This window comes from Pinus tabuliformis, chromosome 7 (genome assembly GCF_031772625.1).
Source record: "Pinus tabuliformis cultivar Carrire ecotype Pingquan chromosome 7, CPIR1, whole genome shotgun sequence".
NCBI lineage: Eukaryota > Viridiplantae > Streptophyta > Pinopsida > Pinales > Pinaceae > Pinus > Pinus tabuliformis.
In genome coordinates this window covers 12,784,293-12,804,932 of record NC_142293.1, presented here as the reverse complement: position 1 = coordinate 12,804,932, position 20,640 = coordinate 12,784,293, and the positions used below count along the sequence as shown (strand labels likewise).

The 20,640-nt window shown below is 40.9% G+C and overlaps 2 protein-coding genes across 2 annotated transcripts in view; one reads left to right on the top strand and one right to left on the bottom strand.

Moving 5' to 3' along the window:
• LOC149244892 (uncharacterized) overlaps positions 1-1,158 on the bottom strand; it is a 51,986-nt gene extending 50,828 nt beyond the window's left edge. The window contains exon 1 of the mRNA XM_089457591.1: positions 815-1,158. Coding sequence (XP_089313717.1) covers positions 815-1,009 — 195 coding nt within the window. The 5' untranslated portion in view covers positions 1,010-1,158. The remainder of the gene's footprint in view (positions 1-814) is intronic.
• A 15,840-nt stretch (positions 1,159-16,998) lies between these two features.
• On the top strand, positions 16,999-20,184 carry LOC149244891 (uncharacterized). The gene has a single exon (XM_089436453.1). The coding sequence runs from the start codon at positions 16,999-17,001 to the stop codon at positions 20,182-20,184; it is 3,186 nt and encodes a 1,061-aa protein (XP_089292579.1).
• Positions 20,185-20,640: the final 456 nt, after the last annotated feature.

The following is a 20,640-nucleotide window of genomic DNA, read 5'->3' as shown; positions in this document are numbered from 1 at the left end:
AGGTCCAATTCCCCTAAGACACAAAAAGCAGTTGGGGGCAGGTGCTCGAGCGATCACAAACAGAAAAGAAGGCGGGCTTGGAAGCAGCCATCCTTCAAAGAAAGCGTAATAGCTAATCTTGAGGGGACTCAATCTCGGGGACCTTCTAGCTAGCTTTTTGAGGGGAAGAAAGGTAAGGTTCTCCCTAATTTACTTATTTGGTAGGCCCTAAGTTACTTATTTGGTGGGGGAGCATGATTTCGACGGAAGAATACCCGCTGACACGGCACTTTTAGATGAAAGAAGTGCATGTGAGTAGTCATTTACCCTTTGAGGGGTATCATGCCCATGGAAATAGGCCGCTTGTGGTGCTTGAATTATTCAGACCAATTGCAATGCTCTCAGAGTCTAGGGCAAGAACTTTCATCAACAACATTAACATCAATGACTTTGGAACTAGAAATAGAGAAAAACGCATAGAAGTAAATGAATAACCAGTTAAAAGTTCAAAATGAAAATCAATGTATGAGAAGAAATAAACCAAAAAGTTATGGCATGAATACTGGGTAAATTGTGAAGATAAACTATGACCCATTGGTCTTGGATTTGAAGTAAAATCCAGCATTTTTTAAGCCCAGGGTTTAAAGCAAAAATCTCCATTTTTTGAAGTATGAATAATTCGTAATTTCTGAGAACATCCGTGAATTCAGTTTTCAAGGGCTGATGCAATAACCAAAAGATCAGACCAGTAAAATTCGTATATCTTCTTGGGGTTTGATTGGGGAACAAGAATTTTCAAATATTGATGAGTACCTCAAGAGTTTCCGATGAATACCTCGTAAGGATTTGTGAGTATCCGAGGACGACCAAAACGTTTTGCGATTTCCTTCTTTCGTTCTGCCGCCTTTTTTGAGGCTTCTTTGTTAGGATCGAGATGCTTGAGCCCTACAACTAGAACCAGACAACTTACGGCAGCGCTAATGGCGTATAATATCAATTCCTGTGCAAATGAAGCCTGCTTGCGCGCCATGTTGCCAAACTACCCACGAAGAAATGCAGGGTTTTATATGATAAGAACCGCTGCGTAGCTGTAAATAGATATATAATGTGTATATCTCGAATGCGGTTGAGGCATATATTTTGCTTGTGGAAGAAGTAAAATACTATATCTTCAAAGCAGGCCATTGCTGTCGGTTTGGTGCGAAGAAAAAAAAGAATTCTCAAATGTTCCACACAACTAGGGTATTACTCGTATTACTCTTGAATTGATAGTTGATAGCAACTTTTGGTTCACCTTTATGGTTAGTTGAGGTTTCTTTGGAGGACTCTTTTCGGGCTTTTACGTGGTCAACCATGACCATCGGAGTTATTTTGAACTTTTCATAATTTGTAATGGTAATTATAATTATAATTATAGGTAAAGAAGGTATAAATATATTTATATATTTAAATTTCGTGTTAATTTAATAGGGGTAAAATGGTTTGTTTTTGTTATTTTTTAGAAAGAAAAGCTAAATTGTATTATATTGAGTTTGTATAATAGAACAATCATACAAAATATAAAAATATAGGACATATAACCCATAGGATGAGTCTACAGAGCAGATAGCCAAGACACAAAATATCTCCAGCATTAGCTGGGATCAAAAACCTAGAGAGATATAGACATAACAGATCTAACAGACGCCGGGATATATTAGCTAAGAGTAAATTTATCAATTTCTATGAACTTAAAACTTTGTGGTCATTTTTTTGTACAAAAATATATCATATTGTACTTAATAGCATATTATCAAAGAGCAAAATTAGCACTTTCAAGAAATTAATCATTTGCAAATAACTTGGCCCATGAAAGTAGATCACACCATATTATAATTTATGGCATCTAATTTAAAAGTTAATTTGGCACTTTCCTAATAATTGACCTTTTGTAAATAGTTGACTCCATGACAACGAACAATGTCATAGTTTTTTGGACATGATGGCTAGGAATCACTTATAAATAAAAAGAATGTTGAATGTCATATGATTATCCCTTAATAAGAAAATACATAAATACAAAGGATAGTTCCCCAAGTAAGGGAGCTTAAAATGGTTTTGAACTTTGTCAATGGCTTGAGTGCTTTAGTTTTTTATGCCTTGGGTCATTTAATCTATTTTGTAATCATCTTTATTGTGTATCCTTATAATTGTGTGGCGTTGCGAGTCCCATAGACATTGCACCTTTATGTGACAGGGTTGAATGGAGTTTATCATGTCTCTTAATGCACACAAACATTCATTATAATTTGTTCATGGTTATGTTGTTCCAAAACATTTTATAGCTATCTATAAAATGATACCACCCAAGCACCCTCATAAGTTTACGTTGAAGGTTTATCACAAGGTAATGTATATAGAACTACTAGATTTTAGGCAAGTTGCCACCAAATTTGCCACCTCGATGGCTAGTATAGTAGTCTTTATCTTTGGTTTTTTTGCACTTAATCACATATTGTTCACAATTTGGGTGATAATTTAGGATGTTAAGTGGCCATTTTTATTTTCCATTGGCAATTATCACTAAAGAAACATTCCCATTAACAATTCAATTAGCATGCATGGCATTGTAGGATTTTATAGGTGGGCAACCCACATGAACAAACACCATAGAGAAACAAGTCACATAAATCAAAGATCAAGACACCAATTTATGTGGTAAAACCCCCAAAGAGGGGAACATCCATGCAAACAAAGTTGTATTACTACTTAAATGCTTACATCTAATACATCCCCACTATCATGACCATCATCGAAGTGGTCCTCTCCAATTCTTTAAATAAGGAATATGGATCAACCAAAATGAGTTTATATTATGACTATCAAGGATAACATGCATGCTAAGAGAATCACCAAGTTAAGCAATCATCCAAACTTGGAATCATGATGAATCAATATGAGATAATAGAAGAGTTAATCTTATCTCTATAACCTATGAGAACAAGCCATCCAAAAAGATGATGACTTGTGTTGGAAAATAACCATCCAACGCACATGATTGCGAGATGTTGAACTAAGTTGATCTTATTCTTTGAATGTCTATAATGAAACTTTGTTTTGTAAGAAAAACTTAGGATAGAAAGAAGGATTTACAAAGGAACAAAAGGAGAGGGAGGTGATATTAAGTCTATTCTCCCTTGATGATGACTTCCTACACACCTAATAAAGCTTGGAGATGAAGAAAGATGTTTGCAACTTGATCCTATGTTTGGGAAATGCCAAGTCAATAACTTGACCTAAATATACTACTCACTAAAATGTATGTCTATGTCAACGTGCTTAATGAAATCAAATATGCAATGCTAATATGTCTATCTAGCAACATATTAATCACAATGAAGTGAAAACAATGCTTGACATGGTATCTATCAAAATCATAGCCTCCAAGGCACCAAAAATGCTTCCCATAGATTGGCAAAGATGTCAGTGGTTTCTAGCATAGGAACAAACAATCAAAATGGTTGTTAAAACTCATAAATTTACTAAAGGACATTGTTCAAAAGATGGCATAATTAATGGTAATGTTGAAGTTGAAAGGATTAGATGAAGCCACATGCAAATGTCAAAGCTCCACAAGAGTGATCCAAGCATACTAAGAACATGTGTTCCAAACAACACATGCACCAAACTCGCGTTGCATCATAAAGGCAAATGCACAAAAGAAGCACACAAGGTTGCCATCATCATTGCCAAGAGGATTAAAGGTCCAAAAGCTAGAAGGACAAAATGTGAATACTCCAAAAGACAAAAAAATTGTCAATGATCAAAACTCCAAAAACAAGTAGTACAAACATAGAAAGGTGGAGGCAAACAAAAAAATTGGATGTGTTTAAGTTGCAAATGCACTAAAAAGCGAAAAATTGTAGCAAGGAGCATGAGACAAAATTGCTTAGCATGAAAAAAGTGTGCCCAAACCATGAGCAACGAAAATATGCGAAAGGGAAGATAATCCAAGGTGAAGATGGTGAAGATGATCCAAGATTGTTAATAGCATGAAACTTGGAAAAATCATTAACACGAATAATGGCAATTACATACTTTGGAGATTCTAAAAAGGCCTTCTTCTAAGTATATCATATGAAAGTTCAAGTACATATAGGATATTATTAAAAGTTTCCAATATCTGATTTAGATAGTAGGAGAAATGAGAGTTAAATATGGATACGAGAATAAAAAATAAAATTTCCCAACAAGTCATGCATCCCAATACTCATACTCATAAAATAACACAAGAGGAACTCAAATATTTATTGAAATAGGTAATATACCATGACACTACATTACGAGGAAAATGATGATTTACTTCACAGTGAAGTTTTGTATTTATACTTTTTACATGTATCTTTCACCGAGAGCCATGCCTAAATACCATGGGTAAATACCATCATTTACAAAATCCATGGGTAAATACCATGGGCAAATATAATAAAGGGTAAATACCATCATTTACAAAATCCATGGGTAAATACCATGGGCAAATATAATAAATTACGACGCCATGGATAAATATAATAAATTATGAGCCCATGGGTAAATACCTTGGTTTACAAAATCCATGGGTGAGTATCATAATTAGGATGGTAAAATTGAAATCATCGTGCGAATTAAATTGTCATTTTAACATTAGGATTTATTTTGTTTATTATCATGCATTATCCATGGTTTTAACAACTATTGATAGAAAAATAATTAGTAACCCTGGTAATTATTTTATGTTATGAAACCAGCTCACAAAAAGATAGAAAAAGATAGATGAACACCTTATAAATCAGCCTCTTCGAGGGGGCAACCTCCTTTACATTACATAAATGAACAATTCTTGGATGATACAAATGACAAGACTTCCTTTCTATATATAGGAGTCTAAGGGATCATAATATAATCAAAGCCGACATAACAATAATAATGTATGGGCACAATAAGAACAATAGTGGGCTTCTATGGGGCACAATAATAACAATACGGGGACTACATGGGTACAACAATATAATAAGGGGGTTGTACTAATAACAATAAGGAGTTATACTAGTAGTATAGGGACCTAACATGCCCCTCTCCTTCAAAAAGTGGTGTCCTCAACGCTTAGTAGTTCTTGATGCTTCTGTATAAAATTCTTGTCCTCCAATGTGGAATCTTCAGCGGGTAAGTTCTTTCACTTGATGAGATACTCTGAAATTGATCGATTTCATAGCTATCGGGTTCTTGTTTCTGTGACTGCTCCACGCTCCAATATGATTTTCCCTTCCTCGTCAAGTTCTGGCAATATTGTTTGAACTGGGATCTTCTGCAACTTTTGAATGAGTGGCCACACTTCTTCATCCTTCTTCCATTCATCCCTTTCTTCATGTATCCAATCTGGTTGGATAATAGAAATAGAACAAAACAACGCTTCCACATCCTCATCCTTTCTTGAGAGTGCATCTGCAACAAAATTTTTCTTCCCTTTTTTGTAGATGATTTCAAAGTCATCACCCAACATATTTGTGACCCATTTTTTTTTGTTCTTCTAAAATTAATCTTTGTTCTAAAAAGTATTTAAGACTATGATGATCCATTTTCACCTTGAAGTGTCTTCCCATTAGGTAAGGTCGCCATTTCTTAAGTGCATGTAGTATTGCCAACATTTCCTTCTCATAAATCGCTTGCTTGAGATGTAGCCGTAAAAATACCCAATCGCCTACATCAAAACTTCTTTCACTACGACGTTGATCTGCCTGTTGTTTCATTCGATTCTGCACCAAAGTGGTGTTATCCTTTAAAAGTTGGAGAACTTGTTGTTGATGCTCAATGTGATCTTTCACTGCTTGAATCTTTTTCTTCTTGATATGGCCTTCTATCTTGAGAGTTTGAGGAGTGGTAATTTCTTCCAATGCATTACAATATATGGTCAAATTCATTTCTTGATGCTCGATGTGATCTTTCACTTCTTTGACATTTTTCTTCTTGATACGTCCTTCTATCTTGATAGTTTGAGGAGTGGTAATTCCGGCCAATGCATTACAAGATATGGTCGGATTCATTTCTTCTTTCTCGATGTGATCTTTCACTTCTTGAACCTTTTTCTTCTTGATATGTCCTTCTATCTTGAGAGTTTGAGGAGTGGTAATTCTTTCCAATGCTTTACAATATGATCAGATTCATTTCTTCTTTCTCTAGGGTGGGTTCCTGGTGTATATCCTCTTCTTTTGATGTTTCTTGATCCTTTTCTTCATCCTATTCATAATCTATGTAAAATAATATCTTCTCAGCACACATATGACCTTTAGTGCATTTGTTATCACAATTGTAACAAAGCCCTTTTTCTCTTTTTTTTCTTCCAATTATTGTGGTGTAAACCTTGTAGGTTGTGGAAGGCTAGGAGAAAAATCACTTCCATAATTATAGTCGTGAGTGGTGGGATTCCTTGTTTCCATAATTTTGCTTTCAATTTTTCTTGCCAAGCTAAATGCCTTCTCTAATGCATCAGGTTCCCAAAGACGAACCTCGTGTTGAATGTTATCATTTAAAATCCCTATGAAGACATCAACCATTTTCTTCTCTAGAATATCATTTACCCTTATATTCAATTTTTGAAGTCCTCAATGTGCTCTGCTATTGAACACTTTTGTTTGAGATTTTTCAATTGGCTAAAGAAGGTGTCGCTCTTTGTATCCTCATAATGTGCTATCATTTCCTCCGTGAAAATTGACCACGTGACAAGTGGTTTACAAGAACAAAGCCCTTTATACCATAAAAATTGATTCGGTTCTAACTAATTAGATGCAATACATACCTTTTGTAACAGTGGTACACCATGTAGATCAAAATATTTCTCCATCTGTAATATCCAATTTACCGGATCCTTACCATCAAACTTCCTCATCTCGCTTTTTCTTGATTTTAGGAGGTCGATCTTGAAACAACTGTAACTCTGTATTTTCAGATCTTTAAGTTCTGAAATTTCTTCCTGCGGTAACCCTCTGAGTAGTCTTTATAACCCCGCAAGTCTAATGAAGATTGGATTCTCCAATGAAGAGTTATGCCAAATCTCCCACGATGACATGAGTATAGACTGGTTCAGTAAAGCGAACTTGTACGACGTTCCGCGGGTCATTGTTTCAACCTTAGGTTCTGAAAATGATACCCGAAAGGCTATAGTCCGTCCTCTTTCTGTAACATCTTACAAAAATTCAGTCTAATGCTCAGAGCGAAAGTTATGATGATTTTCCCAAGGTGACCTGTTTGGAATGTAATTCGAGGGTTTGCAAAAACCCTAACTTCCTTAGATTATATCTCCGAAAATATAGCGAGACAGGATCTGAAATTTGGAGCCAAGGTTCAGACTGATTTCTTCTCAAATGGGTTTTTTTTTTAGCTTCTGAAACTTTGTAGCAAAAGAGTTATAGTGAAACTTCCACGATGACCTATTTTAGATGAAATTCTAGAGCTTGCAAAAACCCTACCTTCCTCAAATCATATCTCTAAAAACATAGCAAGACAAAATCTGAAATTTGGACCCGAGCTTCAGTGCAATTTAGTCTCAAATGGGTTTTGTTTTTATCTTCTGAAACGCCGCAAAGAAATAAAAAATAAATAAATAAAATATATATATATAGCGAAAATGCCGCGATGACCTGTTTGGAGCAGCAAAACCCTAGAATCCAAAGCTCTATTACCAAATGTTATGGAACCAGCTCACAAAAAGATAGAAAAGATAGATGAACGCTTTATAAATCAACCTCTTCAAGGGGGCAACCTCATTTACATTACATAAATCAACAATTCTTGGATGATACAAATGACAAGACCTCCTTTCTATATATAGGAGTCTAAGGGGTCATAATATAATCAGAGTTGACATAACAATAATAATGTAAGGGCACAATAATAACAATAGTGGGCTTCTATGGGGCACAATAATAACAATATGGGGACTACATGGGTACAACAATATAATAAGGGGGTTGTACTAATAACAATAAGGGGTTAAACTAGTAGTATAGGGACCTAACATTTTCCACCTAGATCAATCCTTCCCCTTAGGAAACATCGGTCCCTATTGCATAAAGTTCCCTCATTAGATAAGGAAATGTTTGTTGAACTTGGTTCTTAGTGAACCACTTGCCCTGATGAAGAAGCTTCCTTGTGTTAACCACTTGATAGAGTTGTATGTTTTGCTAGTGCGTACCCTTCATCTTGGTGTCCATAATCCCACCATTTGTACCTTGAAACTTACATCGAAACTGATGTTAGTCATGTCGTTGTTTGTACTTGGCATTGGCTATTGGTGGGGAAGCATGAACCTGTTTTTGGAAGTGTTGAAATCGTTTAACAAATTTGGTTGCTCGATGGGGGGACTTTGTTGGTGAAGATGTAGTCTCATAAGTGACATCCATGGGGAATGCTAGTTGGAATCCTGAACATGTCTCAAAAGAATTAATAGAGTTGTAAAGAGTTTTGTTGCAACCACACTTAACTTATGGAAGTTTGTCATCCAGTGTAAGTGGATGTGTGACTTGGCCGAGTAGGGGCGCCTTTGTAGGTGATGTGAATATATGTCTGGGCCCTTTGTCCAACTACTTGTGTTTTGTAGAGAGAGCTTGTACTGAAGTTGTGGTGGTTGTAGTGACTTGTTGTGTACCTTCTAACTGAACCGTAGAAAGGAAAAACTTGGAAGTGTGAGAGACTACCTTCTTACACTATTTTTCTTAAATCAATGAAATTGCAGCAGTCAGAAATACTTATAGTATCCTGTAGAGTTGATCCCGTGGAGTAACAATGACACTACGGGGTCAAGACTCATAAACAACATAATGTTTCCACATATAAGGTTGTCCTAAAAAAACATCACAAACTTCAAGGAGAACAACATCACACAATACCTCGTTCACGAAAGGCTTGATGTTGTAAGTGATCCAGGTGGATATTGGTGGCCACCTGCCAGGTCCACCTGGACCCCCACCATTGTCTTTCTCAGCATTTTCAGTTTCCTTAATTGTAGCACAATTTACTATTTTTAGCAGTTTTTCGGGTCCTGAACTTCCGGAGCCGTTTTGAGGCCCTAAACGACGTTTTTTTGGGATTCTAGGGCAACATGGGTCCATGGACCGATGTTGCCTCCCAAAGTGGTAGTACTCGGATAGATCTTTCTAACGAGCTATCATACGCGTCAAACGGAGATCGTATGCCAAAGTTACGACCCCGGGAAATTGATGTATCAATTTACCCAAACGGGGCCCACAATTTGGCGTTTCATCTTCTAGGGTTAGGTTTTGGAATGTGAAGGGTTTTCCATTGTTTCTCAACAATAAATAGGTCTTCGAGCCTCATTGTAACACAGTTCGGAACAGTTCAGAGGCATGTAGCCATCACATCTCTTCTCAGAGATAAGCTACCATCGCCCTAGCTAGTTTATTGCCATTTCTGTTTGTAAGCATATTTCAGTATTTTCCATTAATGAAGTATTATTTCCGCTGCATCTTTGTGTATATGGTTACCTCTGTAATTTGTTGCGTTCCTGTTTAAATCCGGATCAGTGGTATCAGAGCGGTCTGCTTTTTCTCTGTTTTTCTTTGCATGTCCCCAACGAGGTCGGGATATAAGGAGTTAGGGCTTGAACTGGTCGAACCTTTGCAAGATCAGCTTCGCAAATCCCGACGGCCTCCCATGGCGGATCAGAAGAAAGACGAGGGAGCAGGAGATCCTATCAAAATCTTGCTCGAAGAAGCGCTCGAGCGGCAAAGGAACGCGATGATGGATAGCTTTGCGCAGATCCTTCAGCGACTACCCAGAGGCGACGCATCGACTTCCAACAGCGACTCTGGAAACGCCACGCCGTTTAAGGTACAAGTTAATTTTGAAATCCCCATCTTCGAGGGTCAAATAGACGCAGATGCCGTAGATAAATGGTTAAATCTGCTAGATGGGTATTTTTCTGTTCATGAATTTTCAAGTCGGGAAAAGATTGTTTTCGCTCTTCTCAAAGCAGCCCCCCACGTCAAGGACTGGTGGGAAACCTACTGCGAACAGAAGGATGAAAGTACAGGCTCACTATTTTCAGCCGCACCCACTTGGAATGACTTCCAGGATGCCATCAAGGAGCAGTACTACCCTGTCGGAAGCTATGAGGACAAATACATCAAATGGACCACACTGCGGCAGGGACGAGACCAAGATGTGCCAGAGTTCACAAACATTTTTCATACCCTTCGCACACAGTTGGGTATCAAAGATTCTGAGCTGCATCTGGTACTCAAATACCGCGGCTGCCTACACAGATACATCCAGGAAGAGATGGGGTTCTTGAACATCCCCTCACTCGGCACAGCATACCGATACGCTGTCAAAATCGAGCAAAAGTTCAAACAGAAGAAGCGAGACTTTGGATCTGCAAATCCGAAGCCAAAGGACAAAGCCAAGGCGGGGTGACCCAAGATAACCCGTCGAAGCCGCAAGAAAAGAACAACACCACGAAGCCGAAGAAGGACACAGGGAAGTGGTGTGAGTTCCACAAGAGTCCCACTCATAACACAAGTGAGTGTCGGACCAAGCAGTCGCTGGTGGCTGGGTTGAAGGCTTCCGAATCAGATGCATGTTTCGATCCTGAGCCAGAACCCGACAAGGGGAATGGCAAAGGGAAGCAGATCATTGATGCGGATCCCAGCGCCACTGTTGCCACTGCCAAGATCCAGAAAGATGAGCCCGAAAATCCAGAGGAAGGGGAGCGTCTTTTCCACTCACAGATGTGGGTGAAGGGTTCGCCGCTACAATTCATTGTCGACAGTGGCAGCCAAAAGAACCTCGTCTCAGCAGAGGTCGTGAAGCGGTTGGGCCTACCGACTACACCACACCCACAGCCGTACAGTATCGGGTGGCTTCATGAAGGACGAGATCTGAAAGTTCGCCAGCAATGCCGCCTTCCCTACAGCATCAAACCATTCACAGACGAGGTATTATGTGATGTTACACCTCTAGATGTTTGTGATGTATTATTAGGCCAGCCATACTTGTGGAGGCGACATGCTGTGTATGAGTCAAGGCCTCGTGCTGTCATTATTTCTTTGAATAATTCATTATACAGGATACCGGAGGTAGCCCCACCTACCGCCACATCTTTGATCACTACCAAGAAAGGCAGCAAGCTCATATCACAGACCAGGAAATTCATCTGTCTGGTTCACTCCCAAAATAAGGGGAAGATCGTTGCTACATCCATGACCCCTGCAAAGGGTTCCTACACACAGCAGCAGCAAAAAAGGGATACGGTCATGACAGAACACAGGAACAACTTCTCCTCACCCACAGGGGTACCACATAAGTTTCAGGTGGGCAACAAAGTTTGGTTACATCTGCAGAAAGAATGCCTTACAAGAGCCCATCAGAAGCTCCGACCACTCCGACATGGTCCTCACAGCAGTACCAAGGCTATGGGCAACAATGCTTTGAAGCACAACATTCCTCCATTCCTTCGCTTGCACCAAGTATTCAATGTGGACCATCGTCGACCATGCTTTCCACCATTTCTGGACACATCAGAGATTGCAGAACAGCTCACCAGAGAACCAACTCAGCAGAAGCTTCCTCATCTTAGGGAGGAACTCAACGCAATGGGGACCATTGCTTCCTAAGGGGGGAGGAATGATCCAGGTGGATATTGGTGGCCACCTGCCAGGTCCACCTGGACCCCCACCATTGTCTTTCTCAGCATTTTCAGTTTCCTTAATTGTAGCACAATTTACTATTTTTAGCAGTTTTTCGGGTCCTGAACTTCCGGAGCCGTTTTGAGGCCCTAAACGACGTTTTTTTGGGATTCTGGGGCAACATGGGTCCATGGACCGATGTTGCCTCCCAAAGTGGTAGTACTCGGATAGATCTTTCTAACGAGCTATCATACGCGTCAAACGGAGATCGTATGCCAAAGTTACGACCCCGGGAAATTGATGTACCAATTTACCCAAACGGGGCCCACAATTTGGCGTTTCATCTTCTAGGGTTAGGTTTTGGAATGTGAAGGGTTTTCCATTGTTTCTCAACAATAAATAGGCCTTCGAGCCTCATTGTAACACAGTTCGGAACAGTTTAGAGGCATGTAGCCATCACATCTCTTCTCAGAGATAAGCTACCATCGCCCTAGCTAGTTTATTGCCATTTCTGTTTGTAAGCATATTTCAGTATTTTCCATTAATGAAGTATTATTTCCGCTGCATCTTTGTGTATATGGTTACCTCTGTAATTTGTTGCGTTCCTGTTTAAATCCGGATCAGTAAGGCAGGTGAGACTGTTGGTTGATGTGAGATCTTGTCCTTGGTGGCGCCATTCAATAGTGTTGGTTGTGGATGTGATGTTGTTGGTAGGTCTAACCGCTTAACGACCTCTATTAAGATGAGGTTCTTTTGAATCTCTTCTTCAACAATGAAATGTAGCAAATTACCCTTCACCCACATTTGTGAGTGGAAGAGACGCTCACCTTCCTCTATGCCTTCAAACTCACTTTGGTGGACCTTGGTGGTGGCAATAGTGGCACTGGGTTTTGCATCAATGATCAACTTTATTTTATCCAGTTCTAAATCAGAATTAGAGCCAGATTATGTTTGTTTCTCATTAAGCTCTGCCAACAATGATTGCTTAAAGCAACATTCATTAGTGTTGTGCGAGGGAATTTTATGGATCTTCAAAAAGTATCAGTGGCATGATAAAAGGCTCAAAACTCAAAGTGGAATAATATGGATAAACTTAGCATCAGATTGAAGTGCTCGCTATCCTAAATCCAATGGTGTAAACGACACTCAAATCCGAGTTCATATGCAGAAGTTAGAGCAAGTTAAAGATCAAGTTTGACTTGTCCAAGTGGCAGGAGGAGATGACATGGAAAAATCTCAACGAATGGGGAAGCACCAAGTGGCAGGCTGCCATTGGGTCCCCACATTTCACTTATCACAGAAAAAGAGGTCGCGGCTTAAGGAGAATCGGCCCCGATAGAATCCCGGATGTGATTGTGATATCACATATCACAGGTTAGAGGAGGAATGAGTATTCAAGAATTGGCCCCTACAGAGCCTATTTGCGATGAGATATATCACATATCGCAATTGCTGAAGGGCTAGTGGATACGAATTGGCCCTGGTGGAGTCCAGTTGCGATGTGATACATATCGTAATCGCAGTTCACGGAAGGGGAGTAGTAGCCGGCAGTGTCAAGCCTGGTTCCACACCAATTGCGATTTGCGATGGGGTTTCTGAACCCAAAATTGTATATGTTGTGTTTTATAGCCCAACGGGTCCACCATTTCGTAGAGTGCTTAAAGCATGGGTTGGTTTATTCGTCGATTGGGAACACCGATGAAGAACTACCGACAGTGAAGACCATCGAGATAAAAGCGTAGTTAAAGGGGTTTTCCCATGTATGTAATTGGTGGTTTCCATATACTAATCAGGGCTCGAGATCCTTGGTCTTGAGACTATCCCGCCTGCTTAACTTGGTCTATTGTTTGAACTACCTAGGTTTTGAGGGATTGTCGCCATGCTTATTTAAGACCCTTTTGTGTTGGAAGAAGGCACCGATTAATTCAAAATCCATTGTACAACAGAGCCTGACCCTGGCAGTAGGTTGGGACCTCACCTTGAGCAGCAGGGAGGTTCCAAGAAGTTGCAGAAGGCTTGATTATCCAAATTGGGTGTTTGGATAGGTGTTTTTGCAAAAATTTCGCTAGGAGTTCAGTGGTACTGTCCGTTTCTGAAGTTAGGCTCTCCACTCTTCATCCATCTTCCAACTTGGAGGTATAAGGATTTTAAAGAATGTTGCTTGTACGTTTCTCTCTTTTTATGCCACTTAATGAATCAAGGCCTCCCCACTATTGATCAGGGCCCGAAGATGTAGTCCAAATTGGACGAACTCCGTAATCAAATCTTTGTGTCATGGTTTCTTGCTTATCGTGTTATTTCCACATTGTTTTATGTGCTTTTAAGTTCCATGGTTAATAAGCTCTATTATATGTAATTCTAATGCATTTGTAAGTAAAAGATGTTGGGTCACAAAATATGTGAACTCTTGACCACATGAGCAAAAACAAAGAGAGGAGAGCGAGCTAGGGTTTATGCAAAACAACGCATGATACAGGGCTGGAAAATCACAGTTTCAGACTGGCAGCATTGTTTCGAAAGGGGCAATTGCTGTCGGACTGGATGGGAGCAGAGGGGTCCAGTGGGACCCCAACCTTTAAGCAGGTTGTCTTGCAGAAACAGCCACAGAAAATGAAAGAAGGAGTCAGAATAGAGGGAATGAACAACAAGTTGCAGAATAGCAGAAAAAACAAGGATAAGACACCAATAATGTCTAACAAGACAGAAAACACCTCAGAAGTCAGAACTAAAGAGAAACAGAACCAAACAGATACAAGAGACAAAACGGCCGCAAAGGTCCCACCCTCAGAAAATGAGGAGGAACGACCAAGAGAGGACAAAGAGCCAAATAACAACAGCGAGGCTCAGCCGGAGAAGGAAGGGGAATCCAGCGCGCGTCCCAACAGAACCCCCATCACCAGTAATGCCTGCAAGCCCAAGAAAAAAGACAACCTGCGGGTGACAATTATTGACCCTGAAATCTAGGCCTATAGGGAGCACATGGCTGAACATGCCATCATCTGTAAGTTTATGGGAATCTGGCCGTCTGAAAGGACTCTGTGCCAATGGATAAGACAGCAGTGGAAGCCAAAAGGAGATGTGCAGTTGCACCTAGGAGCTAAAGGATTTTTCACAGTTGTCTTTACTAGTCTAGAAGACAAAGACAGAGTTTTCGAAGGTGGCCCTTACTTTCTAGCAGCAGCAGGCTTATACATGAGACCTTGGAAGCCAAACTTTGTCCCAGAAAAGGAATCTTTTACTCAGGTGCCGGTTTGGATCAGCCTCTTCTCTCTCCCAATAGACTATTGGGGATTGAATGCCTTAAAGCAAATAGGTGATAAGCTGGGAACCTTTGTTAAAGCATCAGAGGCAACCATGCAGAAAAGATACACCTCCTACGCTAGAATATGTGTAGAACTGGATGTATCTGGCGCTCTACATGAAGGGTTATGGCTCGAATACAGGGATGAGGAATACTTTCAGGCTTTAGACTATGAGCAGATACCTTTCAGATGCAGGAAATGCCACGAGCATGGGCATCTGATAAGGGATTGTCCACTGAACAAAAAGGAGGCGGAAGACGAGAAAATACAAAACTACAAAGACAAGAACAACTTCACAAAACCAAAGAACAGGCAGCGTGCCAACAGAAGAAGGATTAATAAAGGTAGCACAGAAAGAAATCACTTCAGTAACCCCTTTGAGATCCTAGATCTTGAGACTGACTCGGAGGAAAAGCAAAACACACCTCATGTGGTGGCAGGGCAAGAAGAACAGGAGGAACCGATAAAGAAAGGAACTACGGAAGGAGAATCAAACGGTGAAATCCATATGCAGGATAGAACAGCAGAAACGGAAGAAGAAACAGAGATGTTAACAAGTGAAGCGGGAAGTGAAGACCTAGACCGGGAGCTGGAAGAAACCCTAGCCATGGAAGGAATGGACCTCACGGCGATTGTAGAAAGCTGGAAAGCCAAAGGGATTGAGGCAGTACCGGAGGAAGAAATCAGGAAGGTAAATGACCTCTTCATTGCACGACAGAATGCAGAAATAGAGAAACAGAAAAAGAAGTTAGGCATTTTCAAAGGAAACAGCCCAAACTATAAAGCAATCCTGGGAAGAGCCTCTGCTTCGAGGCACAAACGCCGTAGAGGTCGCAAGACAAGCAGAGAACATCTGCAGGAGCTTGGGGAGATTCTGTACAATGCAGGTATGATCAGACAGCTAAGTGATTACCCGTCCTTCCAAAAACCTGTTTAAACATGAAGATTGTATCATGGAACGCAAGGGGGATCAATAGCCAGGCTAAACAGAGGATTCTAAAGAGGCAGATGCAGAAGTACAACCCGAACATTATGTTTCTTCAAGAAACCAAATGTAATAGAGTTATCATAGATCGCCTACGAGTTAAGCTAGGAAGATTCATGGAGGTCCTAGAGATAGAAAGCCAAGGGCGAGAAGGAGGCTTAGCTACGTTCTGGGACACAAGGAAGTACCAGGTTCTAACAGCTGAAGCAAGCAAAAACTACTTAGCTCTGGAACTGCAACCCACAGGTAATTCTACATCTTTTTTATGCATCAATGTCTATAGTCCCCAGAAGTCAGAAGACAAGATTAATTTCCTAGCGTCCTTATCCAATTTTATAGATAGACACCCTGATGCTAAATATATATTGGGGGGAGATTTCAACATGATAACCTCCCTCCTGGAGAAAAAGGGAGGCCTCAGAAAACTAAACAGGGACGCGGAGGCTTTCATAAATTTCATAGATAGTGCAAGAATGATAGATGTTTACCCTAAGAGTGGGAAATTTACTTGGAACAACAGAAGGGGGGGTGAAAGGCTAATATCATCCAGACTAGATCGTTTCTTAGTCTCGGAAAGCATAATCTTAGATGGAATGGTAGTGGAGTCGAACATCCTCCCTAGTGGTGGTTCGGACCACTGGCCGATCTCGCTTGCTGTGGAGCTTCAGGGCACCCCCAGGAACAAACCCTTTAGGTTCGAAAAATTCTGGATAGAACACCCCAACTTCCTTTCAATGGTGGAAAAATGGTGGTCAGAACCATTAGATATTGAAGGATCCAAAATGTTCAATCTTCAAAAGAAATTAAAAAACATCAAAATGAGGTTAAAGGACTGGAACAGAAAAGTTTTCGGAAATATCTTTCAGGAAAAAATTATCATCGAAAACAAGCTGGAACAAATTCACAAAGCCGGTGCGGCAGGATGCAAGAAGAAGAAACCTATGAACTAGAAAAAGAGCTTACTCAACAATGGCACAATAGATGCAAGCAGGAAGAATCGCTATGGAAGCAGAAATCAAGAATCCTTTGGCTGAAGGAAGGGGAGCAAAATACTAAGTTCTTCCATAGATCAGCCATGGACTACAGAAGTGCCAACAAAATCCTAGAACTAAAAAACAGTGAGGGAGAAATCCTTAGAAATCATAACGAGATATCAGTAGCCCTTTCGGATCACTTTAGAAGCATAGCGCAAGAACCAGGAACAAACAGAGAGGAGGCCATCAAAGAAGTCACCAATAATATACCTAAAACCATCACAGAGGATCAGAACTGGGCCCTAAGAAGAACAATCACTATGGAAGAGGTCGAGGAGGCAGTGAGAAGTATGCCAAGCGACAAAGCTCCTGGACCGGATGGATTTACCATCAATTTCTACAAAGCATGCTGGGACATTGTAAAGCAAGACATATGGGAGATAGTGGAAGACTCAAGAAGATCCAAAACAATCCTAAAATCTCTAAACTCAACTTTCATTGCTCTTATACCCAAAGTGGAGGAAGCTAACACACCAGAAAAATTCAGACCCATCGCCCTTTGCAATGTCATCTACAAGATCATTTCTAAGGTCATAGCCAACAGATTGAAGGCGATCCTCCCTGGAATTATTTCGCCAGAACAGTCTGGCTACGTGGAAGGAAGACAAATTCTAGACAATATTTTGATGGCACAAGAGATGATTCATTCACTTCATTCGCGGAAAGAAGCCGGAATGCTCATGCAGTTAGATCTTTCCAAAGCTTATGACAAGGTGAGCTGGTCGTATCTGGAAGCAGTTTTAGAAGCTTTTGGTTTCAGCAAACAATGGATCAAATGGGTTTTAGCCCTAATAAGATCACCTAGATATTCTATCCTAGTGAATGGCGCCCCTTCCGCTCCCTTCAGCCCTACCAGAGGTATCAGGCAGGGTGATCCCCTTTCCCCCTTCTTGTTTGTCATTTTAATGGAGGGCCTAGGCAGGTTGATAACCAAGAGAAAAGCAGAGGGTCACATCAGAGGGCTGCAACCCATCAGATCCATTCCGGCCACAACTCATCAACAGTTTGTGGATGATACCATGTTACATGGTACTCCATCAGTCAAAGAAGCTTTAGCTTACAGGGATATTCTTAATCTGTTTAGCAAAGCCTCGGGAATGGAGATCAATTTCTCCAAGTCTACTATTTTCTTCTTCAATACACATCGAGCTATCCAATCTCATCTGTCTCGACTTCTAGGGTTCAAAATTGGCACCTTACCTTCAAGATATCTTGGTGCCCCTTTAACTCTAAAACCTTGGCAAAAGGTTCACTGGGAGAAAGTCCTAGCCAATATGGAAAGAAAGTGTAAACATTGGACTAACAGAGCTCTGAATTTTGCAGGTAGATTAATACTAACAAAAGCGGTATTGCAGGCTATCCCTCAGTATTTGCTATCCATTCTTCCTGCTCCCAAAGGAATCTTAAATCAAATGAGAATTATCCAGCGATCTTTTTTATGGAGCGGTAACAGTGAAAAGAAAAAGTGGTCTTTAGTAGCTTGGCAGAAACTGTGTAAACCTAAGGACAGAGGGGGACTAAATTTGGTTGATCCTTCAGTAGTTAATAGAATTTGCGGGGGCAAAATTTGGTGGAAGTGGGTATCAGAAACAAGCCTCCCTTGGGCCACTCATTGGAAGGAAAAGTATATGCCGAACATCACCACTCAAGAACTCATAAGAATGCAGGAAGCGCCTAACGGTTCGCCAATATGGAACCATGCCAGAGACAATAGAAGTATTGTTCAGGACTATAGCTTCTGGGAGATACGAAATGGAAATCAGGCATTCTTCTGGGAGGATGCCTGGCAACAGGCCCCGAAACTGGATACCCCTCAACTGCTTCCCGTGAAGATTAGCAATCAAAATGAGGGCAAACTCAAAGTCAACCAATACTGGAACCCAACCAGTGAAGACCCGATTTGGAGGGAATGGACAGTTTTCAACTCAACCCACAACGAGGATATGCGGGAAAGCATTCAAGATTTAAATCAACAGATCCTCAAAAGAAAAATCCGAATTGCTGTTGAAAATGATAAGCTCAGATGGGGACCGAAAGGCAACGGGGACTTCACTTTGAAGGAAGCCAGGAGCATCATAGAGAGGGAAGAGCAGCCTAATCTAATGCCCTGGACGGAAAAAGTTTGGGACAATCTTCAATGGCCAAAAATTAGAACGTTCTTATGGCTTCTCATGCAGAAGAAAACTCTGACATGGGAAAACTTAATGAAAAAGGGGTTCAGGGGACCTTCCAGATGTCCTATGTGCAGGGAGGAAGCAGAAACAATGAATCATCTTTTCAATTCCTGTGAATGGGCTTCCCGGCTATGGCAATGGATGGAAGAAGTACTTGGGGCTTCGGATCGGAACAGAGATTCCATTCAGGATACCATCATCAACTGGAGGAGAAATTTTTCTAAAATTCGAAGAGTTGAAAGTATATGGAAGTGCGCCCCAGGTTTTATTCTATGGACAATTTGGAAAGAGCGCAATCGTAGAATTTTTCAGGAGGAAGTCAGAAACATAGAATATGCAAAAGATTCTATCACTATTAACATTAAACAGCTCATACAAACAAAATGCAAAATAGAATTGAATGAACAACCTTCAGATCAGGACTTACGAATATTGAAAAGCTTTCAACTGGACGCTTCCAGCAATCAACCATCCGGGGGAAACAGGACTCAACCTTCATCGCAATACCTTAGTTGGCAGTGCCCGCCAGAAGGAGGCCTCAAATTGAATTTTGATGGGGCTTCGAGGGGCAATCCAGGCATAGCAGGGATTGGAGGTGTTATTCGAAATCAGGATGGGGACATAGTTCATGTCTATTGCAGAGCTCTCGGCGAAAGCACTAACAATGAAGCAGAGTTTGCGGCGCTTGAGCAAGGCTTGAGAATTCTTAGAACAACCCGACAAGGGAGTGTCATTGTTGAGGGGGATTCCTCTTTGGCTATCACAGCGGCTAAACGCTTACAAGCAGGAACGAGAGCCAGTAAAGCCACCAAACATTGGAGGCTGGCTAAGGCTACTGAAAGCATAGCGGAGCTGATAGCGGAAATGAGAGGTATGGTGTTTCAGACAGTCAGAAGAAAGGCAAACGGGGTGGCAGATTTCTTGGCAAACCACGGTATTGACAACCCGAACGAGATTTTAGACAGTTGTTGGCAGGAGGTTAATTGCCCCAACATCAAAGTGACATGTGCACAATTGGCGGAAAAGGATTTGACCCAAGCCGATCACACCTAACCGGTGAAGGTCTCGGTTCAAATTACCGGATTGTTGAAGACACCGGTAAAAGAAGCAATAATTACCAAGGTAATGGAATGACAGGACGTCACCGAAGGTGGAATTCATGGCGGCGGCAGGCCTGCCAGACGAAAGATCATAACAGATCGAGCTACAGGTTTTGTAGCGTCAGCAGCATCAAAAATAAGACACATGGAAAGGTTCCGTATAGGGTGGCAGCAATAACATTTATGGTGACATCAAAAGAGGCGGGTTGGCTCGAGATTTGGCACAGGACGGCCAGACATGCAGGCAAACAGGTTTTTTCAAACACCAATATTCACCATAGCAACAGATCAAACGTACAGGACACTTGGCATATTTTTACTTGGATTATGAGCAGCCATCTTCGAGCCAATTCGATTGGTGACGGCCTGGCGTGTGCGAGCCTCACACAAATTTATTTCATCAGTACTC

Coding starts and splice junctions, on each gene's coding strand:
- LOC149244891 (XM_089436453.1), top strand. CDS start 16,999: ATGGACTACAGAAGTGCCAACAAAATCCTAGAACTAAAAAACAGTGAG.